Source organism: Rhamphochromis sp. 'chilingali' (genome assembly GCF_963969265.1).
Source record: "Rhamphochromis sp. 'chilingali' genome assembly, chromosome: 3".
Lineage (NCBI taxonomy): Eukaryota > Metazoa > Chordata > Actinopteri > Cichliformes > Cichlidae > Rhamphochromis > Rhamphochromis sp. 'chilingali'.
This window is the reverse complement of record NC_137931.1, coordinates 34,223,823-34,248,228: the sequence shown is the minus strand read 5'-3', so window position 1 is coordinate 34,248,228 and position 24,406 is coordinate 34,223,823. Positions and strand designations below refer to the sequence as shown.

General features: G+C 41.3%; 1 protein-coding gene across 2 annotated transcripts in view; it reads left to right on the top strand.

Moving 5' to 3' along the window:
- Nucleotides 1-24,016, top strand: part of gabrb3 (gamma-aminobutyric acid type A receptor subunit beta3) — a 47,501-nt gene extending 23,485 nt beyond the window's left edge. For both annotated transcript variants that reach the window (XM_080877535.1, XM_080877536.1), the window contains 6 exons: nucleotides 11,804-12,024; nucleotides 13,091-13,173; nucleotides 13,775-13,912; nucleotides 15,698-15,850; nucleotides 19,301-19,545; nucleotides 21,720-24,016. In XM_080877535.1, coding sequence (XP_080733661.1) covers nucleotides 11,804-12,024; nucleotides 13,091-13,173; nucleotides 13,775-13,912; nucleotides 15,698-15,850; nucleotides 19,301-19,545; nucleotides 21,720-22,067 — 1,188 coding nt within the window. In that variant the 3' untranslated portion in view covers nucleotides 22,068-24,016. The remainder of the gene's footprint in view (nucleotides 1-11,803; nucleotides 12,025-13,090; nucleotides 13,174-13,774; nucleotides 13,913-15,697; nucleotides 15,851-19,300; nucleotides 19,546-21,719) is intronic.
- The last annotated feature ends 390 nt before the right edge of the window (nucleotides 24,017-24,406 follow it).

The window sequence follows — 24,406 nt, the reverse complement described above, 5'->3', positions numbered from 1 at the left end:
TTACCGAAGATGCATTCTTCTCCTGCTTTTTGTCGCTCCCTCGTTTTATGCTACATTGCTAGATGGCAGCCATTAAGGGTGAGACTTGTACAGGGTTCACACTTCACTTCTTGACTCTTGTGATTGGATAGAGTGAATCACTGATGCCCTTGAAATATAGACACAGCATTGCAGTTCATCACACTGCTGGATTCAAATATACAGCATGTTAGTTGCTGGAAATTTGGAAATCTAGACGTGAACTGAAGCTCTTCTTGCTGTGTTTTTTGACACAATTTGATTGGTCTTATTCGCTGCCAGTCATCATGTTTAATAGCAAAGAATGGATTGCTGAAGAAGCAGCCAAGTTTGAACCTGATCATCAGTTGGGACCTTTTTTGGTAGAGTTTATATGGCCAAAAATATGGATGTGAGTGTAAATGATCATCGTTGTGTCTGCGTTAGCCCTGTGATCGACTGACACAATGTCCAGAGTATATCCAGCTTCTCACCCAATGTAAGCTGAGATAGACTCTGGTTCCACCACCTGATAACTTGTTAGGAAGATGGATGGATGGATGGATGGATGGACCAGCAGCCCAATGGGTCAGAGAACCTGCCTAAAAGATTGCAAAGGGATTAAAGTAATATCAAACAATTGCAAAGAGACACAAAATGCCCAGAAAATAAAAAAATAAAATCAGAAACGTAAAAAGACCACAAAGCTCCTTTTAAAAAGGAATCACGGCAGCACTTTCTAAAGGTTAAGGAATTTTTGGGATGGGGGCTTGCAGTGCTCAATATCAGTCAGCTGCTATTTTTAAAAAACGTACAATTGAATTTTTGCCCTTCCACGTGAAGAAGAAATACTGCCATCGCATGACCATTAACAAACTCAAGGCCAAGTTAAGCATTTATGCAGAGAAAAACATACATCAATGCAGTGAAAAGGCCTTCATTAAAAACTTTTAAAGGTAATCAGTTATGCATAGTAGTACTCTAGTATAGTAAAAAGAAGGATGATTTTGAAATGTAAATCATGCAAAGCTACTCTGGTGCAGGCTAAGAATAAAAATGTGAAACTGGAAATGAGCAAAAAAATTCCTTCTTAATAAATATTACAAAAAAAGTGCCATATACAATTAAGCAACACTTAGAGGAGCAGATACATTGAGCAGCAGTAGGTTTCTCCTGCTGCAGTGTCCTATAGCCTGACACAGACAGGTTGTAAACAGACTGAGAGGCAATTTAATGTTACATGCAGTTATTACAGGGTAAATTTAAAGTATAACAAACTTTTGGAATCATTATCTTATAAATTGATGAGCAGGACATCATGTTCAAACGTACAGCCTGATTTCCACTGTTTTCCTGCACCTGTAGCAGCTTTAGCTTTACTCGCTTCTTGTCTTCTGTTGCCTCTTTTGCGTCTCTGTCAGCCTCTAAACAGCTCTAACCTCATTTCTAAAGCCTTTTGAAATGTTCTCTGAGCAATTTAATAAACTTAGGTGTTAAATATAGCCACACAAAGCCCATGCTATATTTTACAAGTGATACAAGGCTGAAAAATATCTTCTTAGTGTCAGCTGAGCCCAAACAATGCATTTCCGACCAATCAGTAATATAGGGGAACCTGTTAAGATGATGAAGTGACTCAAAAGCATTCAAAATCCTTGAAGCTTGTCAACTAATGCTTCAGCTAAATGCCTCACTGCCTGAAAGGCATTATTATCATGAGTGGTTGGTGATGGAAATTTGACATTTCCATAACAGCTGCCGTGTCACTCCAGCTTGAAACATGAAGCAAAAACTAATGGCAGCCCGGCGAGTGGCGTGTCCAGAGTCTGCTCAGATCATGAAGGGCTTCTATTTTTTTCTGAGTGAAGAGGAAAACTGTCAGTCATCTATTATACCGCTTTGCTGAAGGAACACCCTGTGTGAATCCCTACTGAGCATTACCAAACCACAATGAAAGAAGCTTTTACTTTAGGCTATTTATGTGACTGCCAGTGTTGCTAATTGGTTACTTTAAAGGTGTGTTTGCTGTGTTATTTGGAGCAGCTCTTAATCTGCTTACAGGATCAGAGACTGCATTTAGTAAATCAGAGACCCTCGGCAGTGCTGCGCTTAGAATCGTACTCTAAGAGAAGAAGAGTGTGAAAACCGAGAGATTAAACCTGCAATGCAGTGCACGTCTGTCTTCATGTGTTTCACCATTAAGGTGCTGTTAATGGCAGGTCTCTCTTTCCCTATAAATTGTACCGAGAAACCGGAAACTCGTCTCTCTGTGAATTATCCGCAGTCTAGTAGCACCTATCGCACCCTGCTGTGATAATCAACAGATCAATGCCTTTTGGGCAAAGCCAGCACAGTTGGATTGCTGCCGTTTTGGAAAGAAAATGATCAAGGAACAGGTGATTGCTTTTGGTGATCGCTGATGTCATCCGTCTAAGCATTAGAAACAATACTGCTGAAAAAATTTAGGGAACACTCATTGCAGCATAACACAAAGTCCATGAAAGTTCAGGGATATGAATCTGTCCAGTTAGAAAACAACGTTTTGTGAGTCCATTTAATCTGTTTTGGTCCAAACCATAGTGACAATAGGTGTACTGGAGAAGTGACAACAAGGCCACCCCACTTGAAAAACAAAACCCTCTCTGCTTATCTTTACTGACTGATTTTCTCTAGTTTATCTTTTTGGTTATTGTTCTTTGCTAATATGATGAAATGGTACCTGGACCCTATTCAAGTTGCATAAGTTTCCCAGCTTTTTCAGGAGGACATCCATATGTGCCAACACAAGAAGGTTTGCTGTGTCTCCCAGCATTCTAAAGAGTATGAAGGAGATACCAGGAGAAATATAAGGAGAGCTAAACAGGTCGTAGAAGGGCATCAACCCAGCAGCAGGCCCAGTATCTGCTTCTTTATGAGAGGAACAAGAGATCACTTCAGAATGACCTCCAGCCAGCTACTCATGTGCATCTTTCCTACCAAACTATCAGAAGCAGACTCCATGAGGGTGGCATGAGACCCCAGAGTTCTTTAGTGGGACATGTGCTCACAGACCAGCACAGTGCAGGTCAATTGGCATTAACCAGAGAACTCCAGAACTCGCAGGTCCACCACCAGTACTTGTTGTCTTCGCAGATAAGAGCACATTCAAATTGAGCACATGTGTCAGCATGAAAGAGTCTGGAGACTCAGGCAAATATTATGCCTCCAATATCATTTCTGAAAATGGTACGTGGTGTGATGATTGTACAATTAATATTTGTGAGGCAAAAGCTCAGACTTTAAGCTTGTTTCAGACAGATGATGAACTGAGGGGCTGCACTGAGGCACAGTATAAGAAAAAAAGGCATACAAAACTACTCTAGTAGAGTCCAAGAATAGAAAAACAGAGCTGGAAATGGGCAATATAGTTCCACTTTAACTAGGATTATAAAAAAAGAGTGCATAGACCAATAAGCGATGCTCAGAGGACCTAAAACAATGGCTAGCAATTAGTTTCTCCTGCCGCAGTGTCTTATACTCTGACACAGGCAGGTTGTAGACACACGGCTGGCTCAAGCTCTTTTCTGTCTTAACTTTTAGGAATAGCTGGATGCTTACGGAGTCGATTAATGTAAGCTCATCCACCCGTTATAATGCTAATTCTGTGGCACAGATGGAACAGCGGAGGTGTGAATGGTGCATTCCTCAAACCACACTGGGTGACATGAGAAAGAGAGATGGAGGGTTTATTTCCCAGCAATGAATGAGCTAGCCACCTGTAATCTGTAATTATGGGATGGAGATCAGCTAAACAGGTACAGCTGTGTCAGTCATAACATCTGCTTTGTTCTTAATTTTTCTTTTTTCTTTTTTTGTAGTTTTTGTTCCCTGTTTTTTATATGTGGAAAATGGTAGGCATTTTTAATGTGTCAAATTCTGATTTAAAAATCATGATAAAAGAATTTGGTGACCTACAAAGACAAAAGGAGAACTTGCCGTCTTTCCCTCTGAGAAGGAGTGGAGAGCAGAAAGGTGCTGGCAGCTTTCAAACAGCCAGAGTCACACGAGGCTTTGGCCCGTTATAGACTGTGTGGGCGAGCTGCAGAGCTTGTTGTCTAGGAGATGAGATTATTAATATTTTTCTGACTTTCCTCTATTTTTAGAGGAAAATTAAGATTACTCTGTGTCCACTTCAGTTCTGTCGTTATTTTTAATATAGCCTCCTCCCCACGGCGTCACACTGCACACAAGTGCACTCCAGGAACAACCTTTAGAGCTATCACTCCTTCATGTGAAGAGCTCTTACACTTTGCAGAAAAGCACCTGCGAGTGCACAGCGGGTCCTCTGACCAGTGCAGTCACACATTAGTTCGGTATCCTCCGCATGAGTCAGCTGGAAAATGAATTCATCATGTCCTAAAACTCCCATTCTTTTTGACACTTTAACATTATCCACCTTCTGCCTGAAGGAAGTGTTACCTTTAGATGTTCTCCCAGATTTATATTGAAGGGCTTAGTTAATAAGTCAGCTATAAAACATCATTAAAAACCTCAGGTCACTCAGAAGGTAAGAAGAACTCAGCAGCAAATACTAAGGTAGTTCTCTTTATGGAGCAAGCAGCGTTTCACACTGTGCTGCATTCAGTGGAATATAAAGGCCGTGTTTGCCACTCTAACTGGACGCTTTGAATAAAAATAGAACTTCAAGGGCTTTTTGGGAGCGTAATTCTAGGTTAAACTAAATGAGAGGAACTTTTTGACTCGTTCAGTCAGTTTGAAGCATTGAAAAGACCAAGATCACCCAAGTTTGGGGTTTTTTGTTTTGTTTTTTTACTTTAAGGTCTCATAAATGTTTTAATTACTGAGTTTCACGGTGTGTGAAGAGCTCTTTAAATTTCTTTTCATTATAAATGGCTCATAGTTAACCGCAGAACCAACAGAAGACACTGTGTAATTCATCTTTTTAAATCTTGCTAATAGAGCATGAATCTCTGTCTGTGTGTCTGTCTGTTCTTCCAAAAACCATTCATCAGATCCACTTCAGACTTGGCGGTTTTATTGTTTGGGACCTGAGTGTGTGCAGTGCATTTTTGGAAGCTTGTCTGCCAGTCAGCGATGCCAGCATGTTGCCTCCATTGCTGGGCATTACCATTCGAGGCAAATGAATGCTGCACCAGTGGTTTTATGAAAACGTGTGAGTGGGTTGAGACGTAGCTTCATGCACTGTGGTCATGGTCTTTGTGTTGTCATTGTTGTTTCCCTGCCTTTGCTTCCCTCCGTCCTGTCTATGTGCTGTATGCTTCTGTGATCCCTTGTGTTTCGCTCTCTTCTTGTTTATGTCTTATTTTGCTTCCCGTTTTATTTCGATAGATCCTTTTCTCATGATTCCTGCCTGGATTTTACTTCCTGCTTTTATAAATTCCTACATATTTTTATTTTTCATTTGTGATCCCAGGACGATGAAGAGATCACATGTATAAAACTTTGTTTTCTGCCTTCACCGTTTGTTTTCAGCTGCAACTGCACATTACTGTGAAAAAATCATTTTATGCTGCCTGGCCAGCATCAAAAGGCAGTTAAACTTAAAGCTAAATCTGGTGGGAAGTCACTAATACCCCATTTCTGCTGTATGCTCAGATCACTTTCATAATATGTCGATGTTGTTGTGCTCTGTTGTGTTTTATTTACACAACGTACATAAAACACATTGTGTGATTTAATACATTTCTGGCTCTTTGTTGTGCTTGTTGCCTTTAATTGTCTATTATTGATGTATTGGAGATGTATGTTGGGATGATCCATTATGTTTTTAGGCCTTACACGTTCACCAAAGACACTTAAATGACTTAAAGCATGGTTATATCTCCCCTCCACAAAAGCAGCTATTTAACAGCTTTTCTTTCATAATGTAATAGTACAAGATTTTTGACAGCACAACGAATAAATCATTTAATGAACGGCTTGTTTGCTACAGCGTGGGAGGATACAGAGGATGAAACTATTAAATGGATAGTTTGTAAAACACATCTAGCACACTTTGGAAACCTACTGGGAACATCTAACTGTCTCATGGAGTGATGAAAAGCCCCCCGATTGCACGGGGCGAGATTCTCAGAGTGCCATTCCTGCACTCCCAGCAGACATCCTGGTGTTAGGATGACGTAGACGATGTTTGACTGGCACACATTAACCGTGTCTGAGTTTGAGACTGCGATCGCTCCGAGCCAAAAGTGACACAACAGTCTCAACCTCCCACCGGGCCTCATTTACTCAATGGTGCTGAGAATAAGCGCCTTTATGTCTCTTGTGGTCTACGTGATATCTGACAGCAAACAACAGCACCCTTCAAACCCAAACCAACGTGACAAGCATTGCAGGTATTTTAAGAATTTTATCATGAGTTGAGTCATCGTATGACGGCAACATTTTGAAAACCTCCGTGGAATGATCTTTGAGAACTTTTTGAGAACTTTTGCTGGTAGATTCTGTCAGTGAAAAAGTGTTTGGCATATTATGACCTCAGTGGTGTAGAGTAAGGTAGTGCTGCAGTATTGCTGAGTCGTAATTCTGTATTGTCCTTTAAGCTGATTGATTCTTATGATTTAGTAAAGTAGCTTATGATTGACTGTTTCTTGCAAATAGAAGGTTTGAATAGCAGGTGGGTGGGGCTTATGTGTTTGTAGCCATAACCTTAAAGTACAGCATTTGTGTCCATTCCCAGAGGCATTTGCTTACAGGGAGCCCACCTGTGAGATTTTCAACCACTGGACACGTGATCTGTGCAGTTGTGCAAAATCCCAGCTGTACAGTGACTTATGTGGATGATGTTGGGCATCATTTGAATGCTGATTGGTTGATTAGTTGACCAGGAAGTGAATTCACCTGGAAAGGGAGAAGCACAAAAAAGATTTTTTTTAAAAAATAAAATAACAGCAATGAAAGTAGCAACATTAGCTGTGGTGGACACTTTTCAGTGCCTTTAACTGTCTTTGTATGTTAGAACTTTTTCCATAGATGCTTGGTGGCCCAACAGCAAAAGCAGGAGTAGCCTATGGAGACCGGTTGTACCACAAATTTTTGACACTGCCCCTATCTGACAATAGATTCTCTCTGCAGTGGACGGCAGTCCAAGCTGCCAGTGGACTGCCCACCATAATGGAACGATGAGTAGACAGGTGGATCTCTTCAGAGCAGTTTGAGGTCTGAACTCACGGAGATTAATTTCACATTCACTTGCTTAGTACGAGCATCCACCAGGAAAAGCATAACAGATGGCCAGATGGTAAATGGCCTGCATTTGTATAGCGCCTTTCGAGTCCTTAAGGACCCCAAAGCGCTTTACACTACATTCAGTCATTCACCCATTCACACACACATTCACACACTAGTGATGGCAAGCTACATTGTAGCCACAGCTGCCCTGGGGTGCACTGACATAGGCGAGGCTGCCGGACACAGGCGCCACCGGGCCCTCTGACCAAACAGGCTTACTTTAACTGCTTTTATCTTAACTCTGATAAGATTCTGCACTTCCAATAGCTGATTAGCTTTTTCCTGCTGCACAACCACTCATTCATATAGCCATATTACTCATGTACAGCGTGGCCATTTTTTTTACTATCTGATGACAACTGCCGAAGCTCCCTCCACTCCCCCACAACCTCCTCAATATATGTTGCTGTTTGATCTCTATTCGCCTCTAAAAGCTGGGACTCATCCTTAAAAAATAACTTCCTAACGATCTGTTATTAGTGGACATAAGTGCCTCTGATAGAACTGGGAAATGTATTTATCAAAGTTCTTTTTGTTTGATAAAGATAAATATAAGTAAAGTTGCATTAGAATTTAACAATTTAATTTTGAAACCATTTCACAATATTGATCTTATACTAGTGAGTCTTCAGATTAAAATATAAATTATGTTATGACTTGTTCAACTTTAATTACAGTGGGGCAAAAAAGTATTTAGTCAGCCACCGATTGTGCAAGTTCCCCCACTTAAAATGATGACAGAGGTCAGTAATTTGCACCAGAGGTACACTTCAACTGTGAGAGACAGAATGTGAAAAAAAAATCCATGAATTCACATGGTAGGATTTGTAAAGAATTTATTCGTAAATTAGGGTGGAAAATAAGTATTTGGTCACCACAAACAAGGAAAATCTCTGGCTCTCACAGACCTGTAACGTCTTCTGTAAGAAGCTTTTCTGTCCCCCACTCGTTACCTGTATGAATGGCACCTGTTTGAACTCATCATCTGTATAAAAGACACCTGTCCACAGCCTCAAACAGTCAGACTCCAAACTCCGCCATGGCCAAGACCAAAGAGCTTTCGAAGGACACCAGGAAAAGTATTGTAGACCTGCACCAGACTGGGAAGAGTGAATCTACAATAGGCAAGCAGCTTGGTGTGAAAAAATCAACTGTGGGAGCAATCATCAGAAAATGGAAGACATACAAGACCACTGATAATCTCCCTCGATCTGGGGCTCCACGCAAGATCTCATCCCGTGGGGTCAAAATGATCATGAGAACGGTGAGCAAAGATCCCAGAACCACACGGGGGGACCTGGTGAATGACCTGCAGAGAGCTGGGACCAAAGTAACAAAGGTCACCATCAGTAACACACTACAACGGCAGGGAATCAAATCCCGCAGTGCCAGACGTGTTCCGCTGCTGAAGCCAGTGCATGTCCAGGCCCGTCTGAAGTTTGCCACAGAGCACATGGATGATACAGCAGAGGATTGGGAGAATGTCATGTGGTCAGATGAAACCAAAGTAGAACTTTTTGGTATAAACTCAACTCGTCGTGTTTGGAGGAAGAAGAATACTGAGTTGAACCCAAGAACACCATACCTACTGTGAAGCATGGGGGTGGAAACATCATGCTATGGGGCTGTTTTTCTGCCAAGGGGACAGGACGACTGATCCGTGTTAAGGACAGAATGAATGGGGCCATGTATCGTGAGATTTTGAGCCCAAACCTCCTTCCATCAGTGAGAACTTTGAAGATGAAACGAGGCTGGGTCTTCCAACATGACAATGATCCAAAACACACCGCCCGGGCAACAAAGGAGTGGCTCCGTAAGAAGCATTTGAAAGTCCTGGAGTGGCCTAGCCAGTCTCCAGACCTCAACCCCATAGAAAATCTGTGGCGGGAGTTGAAAGTCCGTGTTGCTCGGCGACAGCCCCAAAACATCACTGCTCTCGAGAAGATCTGCATGGAGGAATGGGCCAAAATACCAGCTACTGTGTGTGCAAACCTGGTAAAGACCTATAGTAAACGTTTGACCTCTGTTATTGCCAACAAAGGTTATGTTACAAAGTATTGGGTTGTATTTTTGTTATTGACCAAATACTTATTTTCCACCCTGATTTACGAATAAATTCTTTACAAATCCTACCATGTGGATTCATGGATTTTTTTTTCACATTCTGTCTCTCACAGTTGAAGTGTACCTCTGGTGCAAATTACTGACCTCTGTCATCATTTTAGGTGGGGGAACTTGCACAATCGGTGGCTGACTAAATACTTTTTTGCCCCACTGTATATGCTCATTTTTAGCAACAAAAGAATGGCCAGCAAAGTTTTTACCAAGTGGAAGATAAAGATAAAATTTCTTTGGTATCTGGAACGTGATCGTCCAAAAAGAAATTATCTACTGAAACTATTTCGTTCCTCAGACGTGTAAAGTCTTAAACTGCTTGCAGTGTTTGATTCTGTTTTTAAGGGAGGTCTAATTAATGAGGAGATCTGTGTCACATCCTGTTTGGATGGCTTCCACAGGCAAATCTGAGCCTGGATTTTAAGAGCTTAAACAGTCGCTACTTTGTACAAAGGGTGGGAAACATTTCTCTCCAGAGGGCCTGACTGACACCGATGAAGGAAGACAAGGGTCACATGTTTAATAAAAAAAAATCAAAACTTATGCTGCAATGAAAACATTGCCAGCATAAAGGAAATACGTAAATGGTACATAATCATGTACCATTACATTGCGACCACATGCTGTGCAGCCAGAAAGCACAGTCCTCATGCATTGATTAATCCAATTACAATCAGATTTCTAACCTTGAATTTAACTAGTTGTTGCATGTATTGTGGCACATTGATATCTTTTTCATTAGTTAAATATTGTATATGTAATATGTAAACATAACCGTTGATGATAATCTTTAAAAGAGACAAAGTACAACTAGTTAAACACTGGTGATGTTTCACATTTGGAAGGCCTACCACCCTGTAACAGTGTACAGTCTTTTTGCTCCAAACAAATGAATTGTGACATGATCTGGCATCTGAGTCTCTTTCTTGAGTTTTCATTGGACAAGAGTTGACTACGCTGCCCTCCACTGTGGCTGTCTGACTGTACACAAACTGAAGAGCCTCTGTGGGGAATTAGCCGAGGCCTAGAATAGATCCCTGAGGGAGCCTGCAGGTTACACAGGGTGCTGGGAGCTCGAGGGCGTACAGTACAGCATGTACAGCGAGAGTGATGTGGTATAAATTTGTTTCTGAGCTGCTTGTTTAAAGTAGTCAAGGATAGCTGTGAGATCTGAAGATCTCAAAGAGACTAAAATAGCTGTGGTCCAGACATGGAGGGAGCGTGTTGGTAGATGGGCACCATCGCTGTAGTAGAAGAGCTGTTGTGTAAAGCTGATTCACCCATCCCACAGCTCTGCTGCTTGTGGGAGGAAGCATAATGAGGGCATCTTCTGTTTGCAGGGGGGTGAAAGAGAATTGGGAGGGTGAAGGCATCTCAGAAAATAAAACAGTCAATTCGCAAGCCAGGGATTTTCTGAAATCTAACTCACCACAGTTCACTACAGAACCTACACCCAGAACCTGACGAGTTAAAAATGTTTCCTGTACGGCAAACAAATGAAAAAGCCTCACACAGTCACAGTAACGACTGTGCAGCTCTTTGAAATGAATATCTATTCTGATTATACACACACGCTGAATTATTCATTGGAATCCATGCTGCATTATAATATACTGTCAAATCACATACACAAAACAAGCTTATTATTTGTCAGTCCTCCAGAACCCAGGTGTCTCTTTGCACTTTGTATACAAAGTAAAAAAAAAACGCAGTTCTTTCATCTGTTGCGATCAGATCAGCAGTTTATAACGTGACACCACAAAGACCATCCTAAGCAATAATTAGTTCAGCGTAGAGATAGAAAATACCACCGACGCATTTTTGAACACTTTATTGTGAATATGTTGTTGCACCGGAGGATAGGCATTTTGAGCGTGGACAACTTTTTGTTTATTTCCTGTTTTATTTATTCACGAGAACATAAGTCAGCAGAACACAGCAAAGAGAGATAGTAAAGAGCTCCATTAAAGGGCTGAAAAAGCTTTTGTGTTTGATGGATTAACTCGTGGAGCTAGCTGCAAATGAATGCTCAATAAATTATGGATGCCTTTGTATGTATAGCTGGTAATATGCAATGCTATCTAAAAAAAAAGTGGTCAGTACTAAACTGAAACACGGTGTTGACACGGCTTGTAGTAATGGAAATCTATAGTTTGAGGGCTTGTGTCAGTCTTGTGCAGAGAGAACAGCTGAGAAGAGTTTCTTTTTAAGGCAGGTCCTGAAATACGAGCACCCAGAGCAGACTGACAGTCCTATAAATATCGTTTTTGTGACCAAAAAATCCGTCCAGACCTGCGGGGTGCACAAATCAAGCGCTAAACTTGAAATCCTTTTTAGAAATCCTGGCTACAGTTTGGATGGTGTTTGCCTCCTGTTATGTATGCTATGCACTTCTCTGACTTAGCATAGCTACATGACCGTGCTCTTTTACATTTCACAGGACTACACGCTGACTATGTACTTCCAGCAGTATTGGAGAGATAAGAGGCTGGCTTATGCAGGGATCCCTCTCAACCTGACACTAGACAACAGAGTAGCAGACCAGCTCTGGGTCCCAGACACCTACTTTCTCAATGACAAGAAGTCCTTTGTGCATGGTGTCACAGTAAAGAACCGGATGATTCGACTTCACCCGGATGGCACTGTTCTCTACGGCCTCAGGTAAGAACTGCAGTTTAGCTTGACCTTTCAGGGTAGGCTTGTATTCTTTATTCATCAGTTTATACGAGCTTCAGTTTTCTTCCCGTCTTGAAAAAAATATCCCTGTAAAGTGGGGCTCCTCAATTGAGGAGAGACTGGATTTTCAAGTGCAGTAATTCCACCAGATTCTGGGTGTTTTTAACCAAGTATTATTTGCAACCGGCCTTTATTTCAGCCACTGTTGAAAAAGGAAAACTGTTGTTTTAACCGCGTTCAAGTTCTGTTCTCAGCTCTTTGGAGAGTAGCAGTATGACTCCAGCACTGAGCAGAGCTGCATCAGTGACAGCAGATATGACGTTAAGTCAGAAACAGCATGAAAAGAAGCAGCTGGGGTGGGTTGTGCAGTGGCTTGCACATGCACCGTATAAGAGATTGGATTTGTAGGATTTCAGTGGCTGAACCACTGAGATCAGCTCATATGCTGGGATCAATTTCTTCATGCTGATTCTGTCATGTTTCTAATAATATAAGAATTTGTCAGTTATTTCACATTAGTAACATATTGGCTGTGGACAAAGACTTAGAGGTCATTTTTCTTGTTAATATTCATACATGATAGGCTTCCTCTCATAATATACATAATACTCTCTGCAATTAATTACCAATCCATCTCCGGTGCTTATTGGCTGCATCTGGCTTTTACACCATCGCATAGCTCTCCAAACTGCCCAAGATTCATGAAGTGGCAAAAAGCTTTATTTGTTTTGCTGAAGCAATTTAAGCTGCAGTTCAACACAATTTAATGCTAATGCAGGAAGTCGCATCTCATAACTGCTGTCATACGTTTGTTTGGACTAACTCAGAATTGGATCCTCAATGTAAATGTGCAAGTCTGAAGAGTCTGGAAATGAGAGTGGAAGTAATTGGCAGGAAGTTTGTTTTTCTTCCTTTAATCAATTAATAATAAAAATGGATGCCATTTGCATCTTCCTCAGATGGAACGCATTTCTCCTAACCATCCTCTGCTCTAACAGCTGTCCTGAATCTAAAACGAGGTCACCTCTCTTTTGTTCCTCTTTTGACTCAGAATCACGACGACGGCCGCCTGCATGATGGATCTGAGGCGATACCCGCTGGACGAGCAGAATTGCACTCTGGAAATTGAGAGTTGTAAGTTTAAGCCCTGCATCTTGTGCTTTGTAAAGAAATACAGCAGACAGCCCGACTTTTTTCATCACTTAAAAATATGAACAGCGCTGTAATTCTCATAAAAAATGTTCAGTCATCAGGTGGAGACAAAAACTGCACAGGCTGCTGAATTGCTCTGGATTTATTAATCTGTCATATCCCAGTGAGATTGCTCGCTGCACCCTCTCCAGTTAAACGACTTCGTCTGCACGGAGAGGTTCTGAGCTGAGCAGACAGTGATTTCCATAGTGGAGCACCGTAATGATTAGTCCAGCTTCATCAGTCTAGATGACGTGTTCGGCTGTCCGTGCTGCCATAAAACTCTTGGCGGTCATGGATCTCATGCATTTGGTATCAGCCTGTCTGTCTGCACTGACACACATCCCCATGAAGATTCACATCTCATGCAATCAGCACTTACAGGATCTGTGTGATTCATGAGACTTACTCTAAATCAGTTACAGCTACCGGGCGTCCTGATTTCTCTTAAGGATATAAAAATACATCCAGTGAAATGAGACAGATTCACTTTTCAGAGCTTTTCCACTGTTAAGGACACATCATGTGACTTGTTTTCTTGCAGATGGTTACACAACAGATGATATAGAGTTTTACTGGAAAGGAGGAGAAACTGCTGTGACCGGGGTAAAACGCATTGAGCTCCCTCAGTTCTCCATAGTGGACTACAAACTGGTTTCCAGGAATGTAGTCTTCTCCACAGGCAAGTTATGGCACTCACATTTTTAATGTTTCTTCTTGAATCCATGAAAGAACATTTTAGAAGGTGCATGCTCGCGTTCAGTTGACATCACCAGAAATCAGTTCAGATCTGTTGTCCCTGATTACAGTGTTAAATAACCTCAGTGAAAATAGCTTATAACTGAGATAAAAGCACCTTACCTTGTATTAAGAGTTTGGCACAACGTGTGCTCAGCAAACAATGTAAAAGCAGCACGTCTCACACGCCTCCATCAAGATGCATTCAGATGCATTCTTGCACTTCATCCAATAATCAGTGATCCCAGATTAAAACAGAAGAATAAGACTTTAAAACATGTGCTGCGTCACAGATGAATCTGTCACCTGAACTGCAGAGATGTAAGACTCTGCCGAGGTTGTGTTCTGTTACCTGTCGTCAATCTTGAGACGTCCCAGTATATTAATTCATGACTGGCTGTTTTTTTTTCGGTGCATTCTATAAAACTGCTGCTTTAAAACTAGATGGAGCTGCACGCTGCTGCAGAAGGACCGCTTGCTTCCTCCCATAGGTGGAAGTGGGTGTTTGCAGGTTCTGGACGTCTCTTGTACTAAAAGTTCTGCTGCCTACTAAACACATACCTGTTTAAAATGATCCTCCAGTTTGTAACTCTGGCTGAAGACACACAGAGTGCAGGTTGAGAATTTGGAACTAAATTAAGTCTGACATGAGAATGTCTGCAGTCTCCCATGATGCATTCGATTACACTTAGACAAGAACCTGGACTGAGTCTATTTAGTTCAAACATGCCTGTAAAGGTACAGCGGGTGAAGGGTCTTAGTGCTACTAATGGCCCTAAAAAAGTAGAAAATAACCTGCTTTTTGTGGTGTTGACTCACTTTTCTTTTTATGTATCTGAGCCGAGTCAGGATGATAAACTGTCCTTCATGCAATGACCAGATCTGTTAAACTTTATATTCCCATTGCTTGAAATTAAGAGATGCACTGATTGATGCTGTTGATAAAGAATGGGGACTGTTGCATACAGCAAAATAATGCATTCATGAGGCAGAGTGCTGGCAGCATGAATTATTCTCCTATAATACAGCAACAACTCAGAGGCACCACAACAGTGATTATCCTCACTGCTGAATTAATGACATGTAGGATGGCTACTGTCCGAGCGTTTCTATACAGATAATGTAGAGAAACCTATTAGAGCTCATTAGGATCACTGTCACATTCTGATACAATAAACTCTAATAAATGGAGTGTCTGCAGATGCTTTTAACTTCTTCTCAACATCCTCTTATTGTGTGTGTGCGCGCGCGTGTGTGTTTTAAATTATCATTATCTGTACATATACACTGTGTGTTTGTGTACAAATACTTTTATGTAGAAATCTCTGTCTAGGTTTTGAGATATTTAAAAATTAATATACATATAACCTTTTAAGAATGTGCACACATATTGGCACATAACTTTTACCCCTCAGCCGTAAAAGGCTGATGGGGTATTGTTGTCACTCTATGACTGGTGGGCGGGTGGGGGACATGGACCAGTAGGTTTGTAAATGCAATAACTTGAGAACGTGGCAATGTAGGATTTTTAAATACCCACCCTTTTCCCCAAAGTTTTGTTTGTTTGCATCATGTGAGAATGTGGACAGTGTCTCGTTTTTGCCTGCAGTTCTCGTGTAAATACAGTTGATGAGCTCATCACCACAGAAACCAAATCAAAGTGGAAGGCATCCCCATGTTTCTCCTGAATTATAGAGCCCTGATTTTTACCTGATGTGTTGTCCTGCAGGTGCCTACCCTCGACTGTCTCTGAGCTTCAAACTGAAGCGAAACATCGGATACTTCATCCTGCAGACGTACATGCCCTCCATCCTCATCACCATCTTGTCCTGGGTGTCGTTCTGGATAAATTATGACGCCTCAGCTGCCAGAGTTGCATTAGGTATGGTTTTTCCAATGCAGTGAGTTGACCTCTGGACTGTAGTTTAATCTACACGCACTCTGTGTTTTCTAAGACTTGTGAACAGTGACCGGCTCTGTGCCAAAGCTGGAAACCAGAAAGTAACACTAAACTGTGACATTATCAAAGTGGCGATTCTGTAATTAGAGGATGGATTTGTGACTGGTTACTTACAGTTATTTTACATCAACATTATGCATTCAGTATCCATCCGTCTGACTTATAAATGTGTCAAATGTAGGACCAGATGAATCTTGACAGCGAAAATATTGAAAGAATTGGCTTGTGTGGGAATGAAAAATTGGTTTGTTTAAAGAATATTTATGTAAAAGAAAGCATTCACAAAGATTATGTAGTAGCACTAACAAAGAAGAATAGTCCTGGTGAGGCATTATGCATTCAAAACTAAACTGGTGAGTTCCTCCCACGTGCCACATTTGAACAGATAAACAACAGATTCAAGAAGAACAAATAATCACAGCTGTGCGTTTCCTTCACTCTGTTTGAAGCCTCTGCATTGTGGTGTAATAGGAGACTCAACTGGATCTCAAGACTCACACTTTCCACTGGCTTCTAGGGCTGAAAAAGTTCACCGTTGTATAACACCATACCTCCCTAACTGCATTGATCGCTGCTAGAATATTTGCCTTAATGGAAATCCTCAATCAGCTTTGGTGCACTCTCAGTCAAGTCTGCGTAAAGAAGAGCACATTAACGTACCAATAATAAAATCTCACTTGAGCATACGCTGTGATTAGATGAATGTAGTACATCTTAGGAAGTCTGGTGGGAAGCTGGATTTGGAAGCCCCTGTGCTGGCTCAGACCTCGTCATTTAACGCACGAGTCGGCTCACTCCGCCGTAACGCCTCCATCGTTGAGAAGACTGCTGTCTGGGATGCTGTCAGATCAATGCAAGTTAGAACGCATCCCTACTCCTGTGCTTTACAAAATCAATCAACGGTGATTCATTACAGGTCTCCATTCTCTTTGGTGGGTGGTGTGAATATCCTGAGCAAAACCAAATTAGCTGGGCTACTTAACAGGCTTCATACATGAGGAGCGGAAAAACATGTCTGAAGTGTATGGAGTTTTACGAGTCGTTCAGAAAGGTGTAGTAAAATATATATACTTTTAATGCAAAAAGATATGCACATCCCAGAAGGATATACACATTTTTTAAAAAGATTTTTTCAAACAGTCCAGACCATTTGAAAAATGGTAAAAAAAAAATCATATTTTGCATGGTTGGATCTTAACAAGGTTCCAAGTAGAGCTTCAACATGCAACAAGAGGAAATGGGAGTGAAACAAAAAAAAATTGAGCATGCAATTTATTGAAAACAACGCTTAAACTGAAACAGGCTGTTTTACAGCTGATTAAATGTTTAGAACCACACCTCTGAAAAAAATACCCTGTAAACCCCCCAAAACAGAAATCAAAGTTCCAAACAGGATCTCAGTAATGAGTAGCTCCACCGTTACTGTTGATCACTTCAAAAATCTGTTGCGGCATGCTTGATGTGAGTGTTTCTACAAAGTAAGCGGGAACATTTCTGGAAGCGGTGAAGACGGCCGCACGAAGGACATCTACTATCTGGAACTCCATTGTCCATTTTTGTAAACTTCTCTTGCCATCCATCCCTAAAGGTTTTTAATGGGATTTAGATCTGTGGGCGTTGTGTACTGTGGCATTGTCCTGTTGAAAAACCCAGGCGTTACCACACAGACGATGGCCCTCACTCATGAGGGATGCTCTCTTCAACATCTGGACATAGCCAGTGGCCGTTTGACGCCCCTGCACCTCCTGAAGCTCCACTGAAAAAAAAAAAACACCCCAGACCATTATGGCGCCCCCTCCACTGTGGCACGTAAAAAACATCTCAGGTGGGATCTCCCTTTCATACCAGTTACGTTGGAAACCATCAGGACCATCAAGGTTACGTTTTTTCTCATCAGACAATAAAACTTTCTTCCACCTTTCAATGTCCCATGTTTGATGCTCTCTTGCAAAGTCCAAATGGTCAGTTCTGTGGCGTTTAAGGAGATGAGGCCTTTGAAGACGTATTTTGTTTTTGAAGCCCTTCAGTCTCAGATGCTGTTTGATGGTTATGGGGCTGCAGTCGACACCAGAAACGGCCTTAATTTGGGTTGAGGATTGTCCAGTGCTTAACGGACAGCCAATTAGATCCTCTGGCTCAGTGCTGATGAAATTTTGACTTTTTGTTCCATCACCCTCAGGATCATTTAAGCAATTCCAAATGACTGTCTTACTGTGTCCTACCTCAGCAGCGATGCCGCACTGCCAGAGACCCTACTTATGCAGTTCAACAACCCAACCATGTTCAAAAAAGGAAACATTTTTTTGCCTTTGTGAACAGATCATCATGACAGTGTTACTACATGTCAGAAAATGACAATGAATCCACATTTTTGCACAGATTTGGCTTTTTAAAGGCATGTGGTGCTAAACTTTTGATCAGCTGTAAAACAGCATGTTGCAGTTGAAGCGTTGTTTTCAATAAATTGCATGCTCAAAAAAATGTTATGTCTCACTCCCATTTCTTCTTGTTGCATGTTGAAGCTCTACTTGGAACCTTGTTAAGATCCAAACATGCAAAATATGATTTTTTGCCATTTTTCAAGGGATCTTAAACTTTTGATCGGGTCTGTATTAGCCAGTTTTTTGGGATTTAACACCAGAACTAGAGCTCAGCTGAGCAAACACAGGATTTTAAAATCATCTGTTCAAATTACACTCCTGTTTTGCCACATTTAATAGTTTATTAGGGGAAGATGCCATCTTGAGGAGTCCAGTGATGTAAATATTTTTTTTCCACCAATACTTTCCTACCCCTGTGACATGAACAATAGTGTACAGCAAGTGTTATCATCTTGTATGATTATCACTTCTTATTTTGTCCATCTACTTTTACCTGCTGTGTTCTCAGGGACAGCACTGCGCAGTATTTCAAGGGGTTTGTTGAGTAACCATCTCCTCTGAGCTCTCAGAGTGTTTAGAATCTTGCTCGTCCCTTTGTTATGCAGAAATCGATGCCATGTACCCACTGGCGCTCTTGACTCCCCCACACACTCCATACAGTGCAACATTTTTTGTTTTAATTATGTAAGCCTGAATCGACAGAAATAGACACACCGTCCAGGTCGGTGAGCCTTCATGGAGACACAGAGCATTACTGTAGATGGCGCAAACTACTGAGAGAGTTTACAGTGTGTTTGTTGAGTCTGTTCGCTTGTCATGTGAGTTGTAATTCATCCAAGTTCAGAATATTCAACATCATCCAAACAGACGACTTTTAGCTTCTCAGAAAACAAAAAATCGGGTTCATGGTATTCATCTGGATATGGTCATTTTAGAGATCGGTTCTCAGCCCTCCTTTAGTACTGTGGAAACAGATTTTTTTTTCTTCCAGGGATCACCACTGTGCTGACCATGACAACCATCAACACCCATTTGAGGGAGACGTTGCCCAAAATCCCCTACGTCAAAGCCATAGACATGTACCTGATGGGCTGCTTCGTGTTCGTCTTCCTGGCTCTGCTGGAATATGCCTTTGTCAACTACATCTTCTTTGGCCGAGGTCCTCAGATGCAGAAAAAGCTGGCAGAAAGGGCGCAGAAGGCAAATAATGACCGCAGTAAATTTGACAGGTCCAAGGTGAGAATTATTTCCAAACACCAAGAAGGTTCATAAAAAACAACTGTGGTGTTTCTTTTAACAAGCAAGGCTGGAATTTAACAACTTTTAGTGCTTATAGCTGTTAAATCAACCATGTGGAGCAATTCTCCTCGGACATCACACAAATATACACGAACTAGCCGTTACATTAAAACCGCTGCTGGGAAATGTCACCATGCAGCATTGTTACAATAATGATAATGAACATTATTGCAGTAATTCATCTGTAGTCACTATGTTTTGGCTCTTCGGTGCCGAGATGCAGCGCTATCGTGATTCAGGTTGTTTTTTTTGTGGATTCCATTTCAAGCAGGGATTTATTTAAATAGGTGTATTTAAATCATCACTATCTGAAAGTTACCTATTTAACTGTGCGGGAGTATCTCTAGCTGCTAACTGCAATAAGAAGACCAGTCGTACAGCAGTTTGTGTGAAAAGAATCCGAATTCTGTCTTGATCTTTGACTCCAGCAAACATTTTTACAGTCTTAATTCTCAGGTCAAGTATTCCTTGAAACTCCGTATTTGAACTGGAACATGTAGAGGATTAATCAGGGTGTGCTTTAGGATGTGTCTGCCTTGTTACTGCTTGGTCACAAACCAGTGGCCATGCGTTCAGATCCACCCCTAGCAGTACTGTAGATGACGTCATGTTTATCCGTCTATTAACGGCAGCAAAAATTGTGCTTCGAATACCCTTTAAATATGGGTAACTCTATATAAAAACCCATCTCTGAAAAGATTCCCACCTGAACCCTGAGAGTCTTTTGTGCACATTTAGCTTTAGCATATTTAATGAAGCCATATATCTCATACTATCAATGTACTCAGACTTTAATCTCCTCAGAGATTTTACACCATTTTCCTCATAATATCATTAATTCAGACATTTTCACCCAAATCAGCTCTAAGAGTCACAGTACAAAGCCAAGACCTCAGCTTTAGTAGAAACAAGCACTGGGGTTGATAACTCACTGAAGAAAACTTCAAAAACTGCATTCTGGCTTAACACCATGGCTTTCAATAGCCTGTGGAATTTCTGGCTGATCAGAACAATTTACACTATGAAAGATCTCCTTTTTACCTACATTTGATGCCAGGATGATCTTCAAATCAAGGATAAAGATGAGCCGATTCTGAGGGATAAGGTGGGAGACAATGATTTTTAATGTGACTGGATCAATACATCCTACAGATGTTTTTTTTAATTAATCATCAGTCACAGCTTTAACCAGTCCACACTGAGTGACTTTCTGACTCCTGACTCCGATGTTCTGTGAGCATCTTAGGTGACCGAATCTCAGACAAAAGGGTTTGTGTTTGTCTTTTTCCTGGCTAGTCCATTCTGGAAGGAGGCAATTGCAAGTCTTCGTCTCTTAAACTGTCCAATCAGGTACAAGGGCGTCGTCACTCACGACGGGTGAGTGTCTGTCACTGCCTGTTGTGTTACATCTGTGAAACCTCTGGCTGAAACTTTGCTGCTGCAGTGCAAAGTTTGACCTCATTTAACAAAGTAACACGTCATCACAGCCATTTCTCTAAACACCTCACCGTACGAGTACATTCTGCTTAGCCCGCCTTTCCCACTGTCGTATTTTTGCCCTTTTTTAATGTCTTTATATGTCTGTGTTGCTAACATGCTACCCAGTAAGTGCAATCAAACCATTCCAACCATCATTAATGTCATTAGGCGATTACCTTTACACTGCACTAATTCGGCGGCGCATAGAAAACATGAAGAGTCACGAGTTACATTTTAAATTAGTTTACAGGATTCGAGGTTGATCTGTGAAACCACAGCCAAAAAAATAAGAAGACAAATATTCACTTTTTCACCTCCTCTCATGCCTTGTGGTCACCTTTTTATATCTGTGTTCATCCTGTGCCTAAACTGGTCTGAATGATATATCTGTTTTTGTGTGGGAAGCAATAGTTGTCACTACATTAGTATTAAAGCCGGCCAGTCCAACCTTGAGCTGATTTGTGAGAAGACGTTTAATTTTGGGACAGAAAAACCTGCCTTTGAAGGTCGCTCTGGTTCCCAGGCTGTCAGCCTGCGAGAGGAGACCGACCCCGGGGAACCGACGCATGCTGCACATGTGTCGTCAGTCGCTGTAGCCTGTTTTAAACATCGCTGCTGTTTGTCGGTCCTAGGTCGACTCCCAGGGGAACATTTTGCTGACAACCTTGGAGATCCACAACGAGGTGGGAGGGAACGAGATAACAACCAGTCTGAGCGAGACCCACAACTCGTCCTCCATGGTCTTCGACAACTCAGCTATCCAGTACAGAAAGCCAAGCGGGTCACGCGAGTTGGGCCGCCACAGCCTGGACAGGAACGCACATCTTAAGAAAACCCATCTACGAAGACGGTCCTCGCAGCTCAAAATCAAAATCCCAGACCTCACTGATGTGAATGCCATCGACAGATGGTCACGGATTATATTCCCCTCTGCCTTCTCCCTCTTCAACCTCATCTACTGGCTTTATTATGTTCATTAATGCATTGTGGGTTTTTTAAGCCCATGTGATTCTGGTTTATGACTGAGAGAAGCCTTGTGTGGCCGACCCGACACGGTAACGTCCTGAACGCTTTTTTAACATGATACGTGCAGAAAGAATCATGCACAGCCACAAGGATTTACCTGCAGAACATGCATCTTACAAAGACTTGCATGTGAAGTCAGCCCTGTGATCACCTGCGACTCTATCACACAAACTGAAACACACTTTTGCAGCACTGCATCTCCAAAAGATGATTTAAGTTGGATTCGATGAGCTGCTGAAACCTTCCCCTATAATTTCAGTATAACATGTGGCCACACTATTAAATTTAATCGTAAAGGTTTGTAGTATTATGACAGCGCTAGCCTTCCTTATATCTGCACATGGACAAAGGCGGACCTGTAAGATCCCATGCACCCAGACTAAACAGACTTTGCCCAGGCGGGAAATTATTTGGTATGAAATCAGCCATAAAGGAATAGTTGTGATATTTTGGGAAATGTGATATTACAAAAGCCTAGTTGAGATAAAATGACATTAAAACAATAAGGCTGCATCCAGTTTTGTTATTTTTCATGATGCCCTTTGTTTGTCGTATTATATACATCCACCATACCCCTTTTCCTTACAATTGTGCACTTTTGTTTCTCCCAAAATGCCAAAGCTCGTTAAGTGTTTAGTTTCAGTTGCTTCAAGACGATAGAAACAGAGTCTGTGGTCAACAAGCTCAATCTAGAAGTTGTACCAAGGTTACAGGAGCTGGACCGTGTGTTGTTGTCCCTGTGCCGTTGTTCAAATGTTCCCTAGACTTGAGATCATTTGGTTTCAGTTCAAATTGTATTTAAATTTAATGGAAATACTACTTTCTTAAAAAGTTCAGTAAGTTTTTGCTGATCGTACTGACCAAAATCTTTGTTAGCATTTCTGCTAATCAAATAGTTTAATGCTATGCTCATTTCTATCCTGTAAGTTCTTGTTGATGATGGAAAGTAACTATAACACGTTACTCTATGATATCAAAACAGAGCCATGTCTTTGCAGTCGGGAACAATAATGACCTTCCTGACACAACATGTAGTATTTCTGTAAAAGTAGAGTTAGAATTATCGCATGTCATTGATGATGACTCAGAAAGTTGAGTATAAATACCAATATCCAATCAACTTAGCTTAATTTTCAGAACCCAATTTTAAATAACAGGAATAGAACCAGTACTGCATTTTAGAAATAACTTTATTTTCTCATTTAGTGCCATGAATGAAAGATTTTTAAAAGGTTGGAAGAACTAGCCCTAATCGTATTTCTGATGCTAACACATCACGCCACTTCAACCACTGCAATAAAATTGTCATTTTAACATTTTTGTGTGAACAAATTAGGTCATGAGTGATGTTTTGTGTTACTCTGTGGGCTTTTGAGGCTAGTACATGGATTATTTTCATATTTGTTCAAAGCAATGCTAGCAATTTACCGCTAAGCTAGGCTAATCCTCTAAAGAAAATGCAAAAATAAAAGGACTTCCCAAAATATCAAACTATTTTATCAACGTGTGCATTTACACATTTTCAAAATGCCATATTTCCGACAAAAACTGGAGAGATTGTGTGGTTTCCAGGCTTTTGTAGTGGTTTTTTTATCGAGGAATGTATTAGAACAGTTTACATCGTCCCACTATTTTTGTCACGTTGCTTTCTGTTGATTTTGTGAAACACGTACATAATACAGCACAATCCATAACTTCCTTGTTTGTTTCAGACTGCATGTTGTACTGAGGACTGAGTCGTGGCTGCAGATCCCGACCCTCTGGGGATTTGATGTACATACTGTAACTGTGCACATTTTTTCTCAGCTCACAGTAATTACATGGCTATGTTGTCAACGGTGTTTTGCTCAGTGATTTCTGGCCTCGCTGTTCTGTTTTTGTTAGTCTTTACACAAACTTATCATTTCCTTTTTGTGACAGTAAATATAAAAACACAATATCAGTTCGTTATCATTTCCATTTTTTCCTAAAGGTAGAGCATGTGAAGTCCTGTTAAGTGAAGGAGGAACTGATGGGAGGTGTGTAGCGTCTCCTAAACAACCATTCCTGCCAGACACAGCTTACAACATGCCATCTGACTGCTTGCTTGAGCAACTCGCAGCGCGTAGGAGTGACACCACCTGTCAGTAATCCTCGCAGCTCGGTGACATCCATGCGCGCCGGCCTCACAGAGCCCAAAATCAAGAACGAATCGCACATAACTAACACTTTCTCAATGGGTTTCGCATTTTTTTTAAACACTTTGCTTGATGATCTGTTTCTGCAGACACTGCAGCTTTTTCCATGAAGTGCT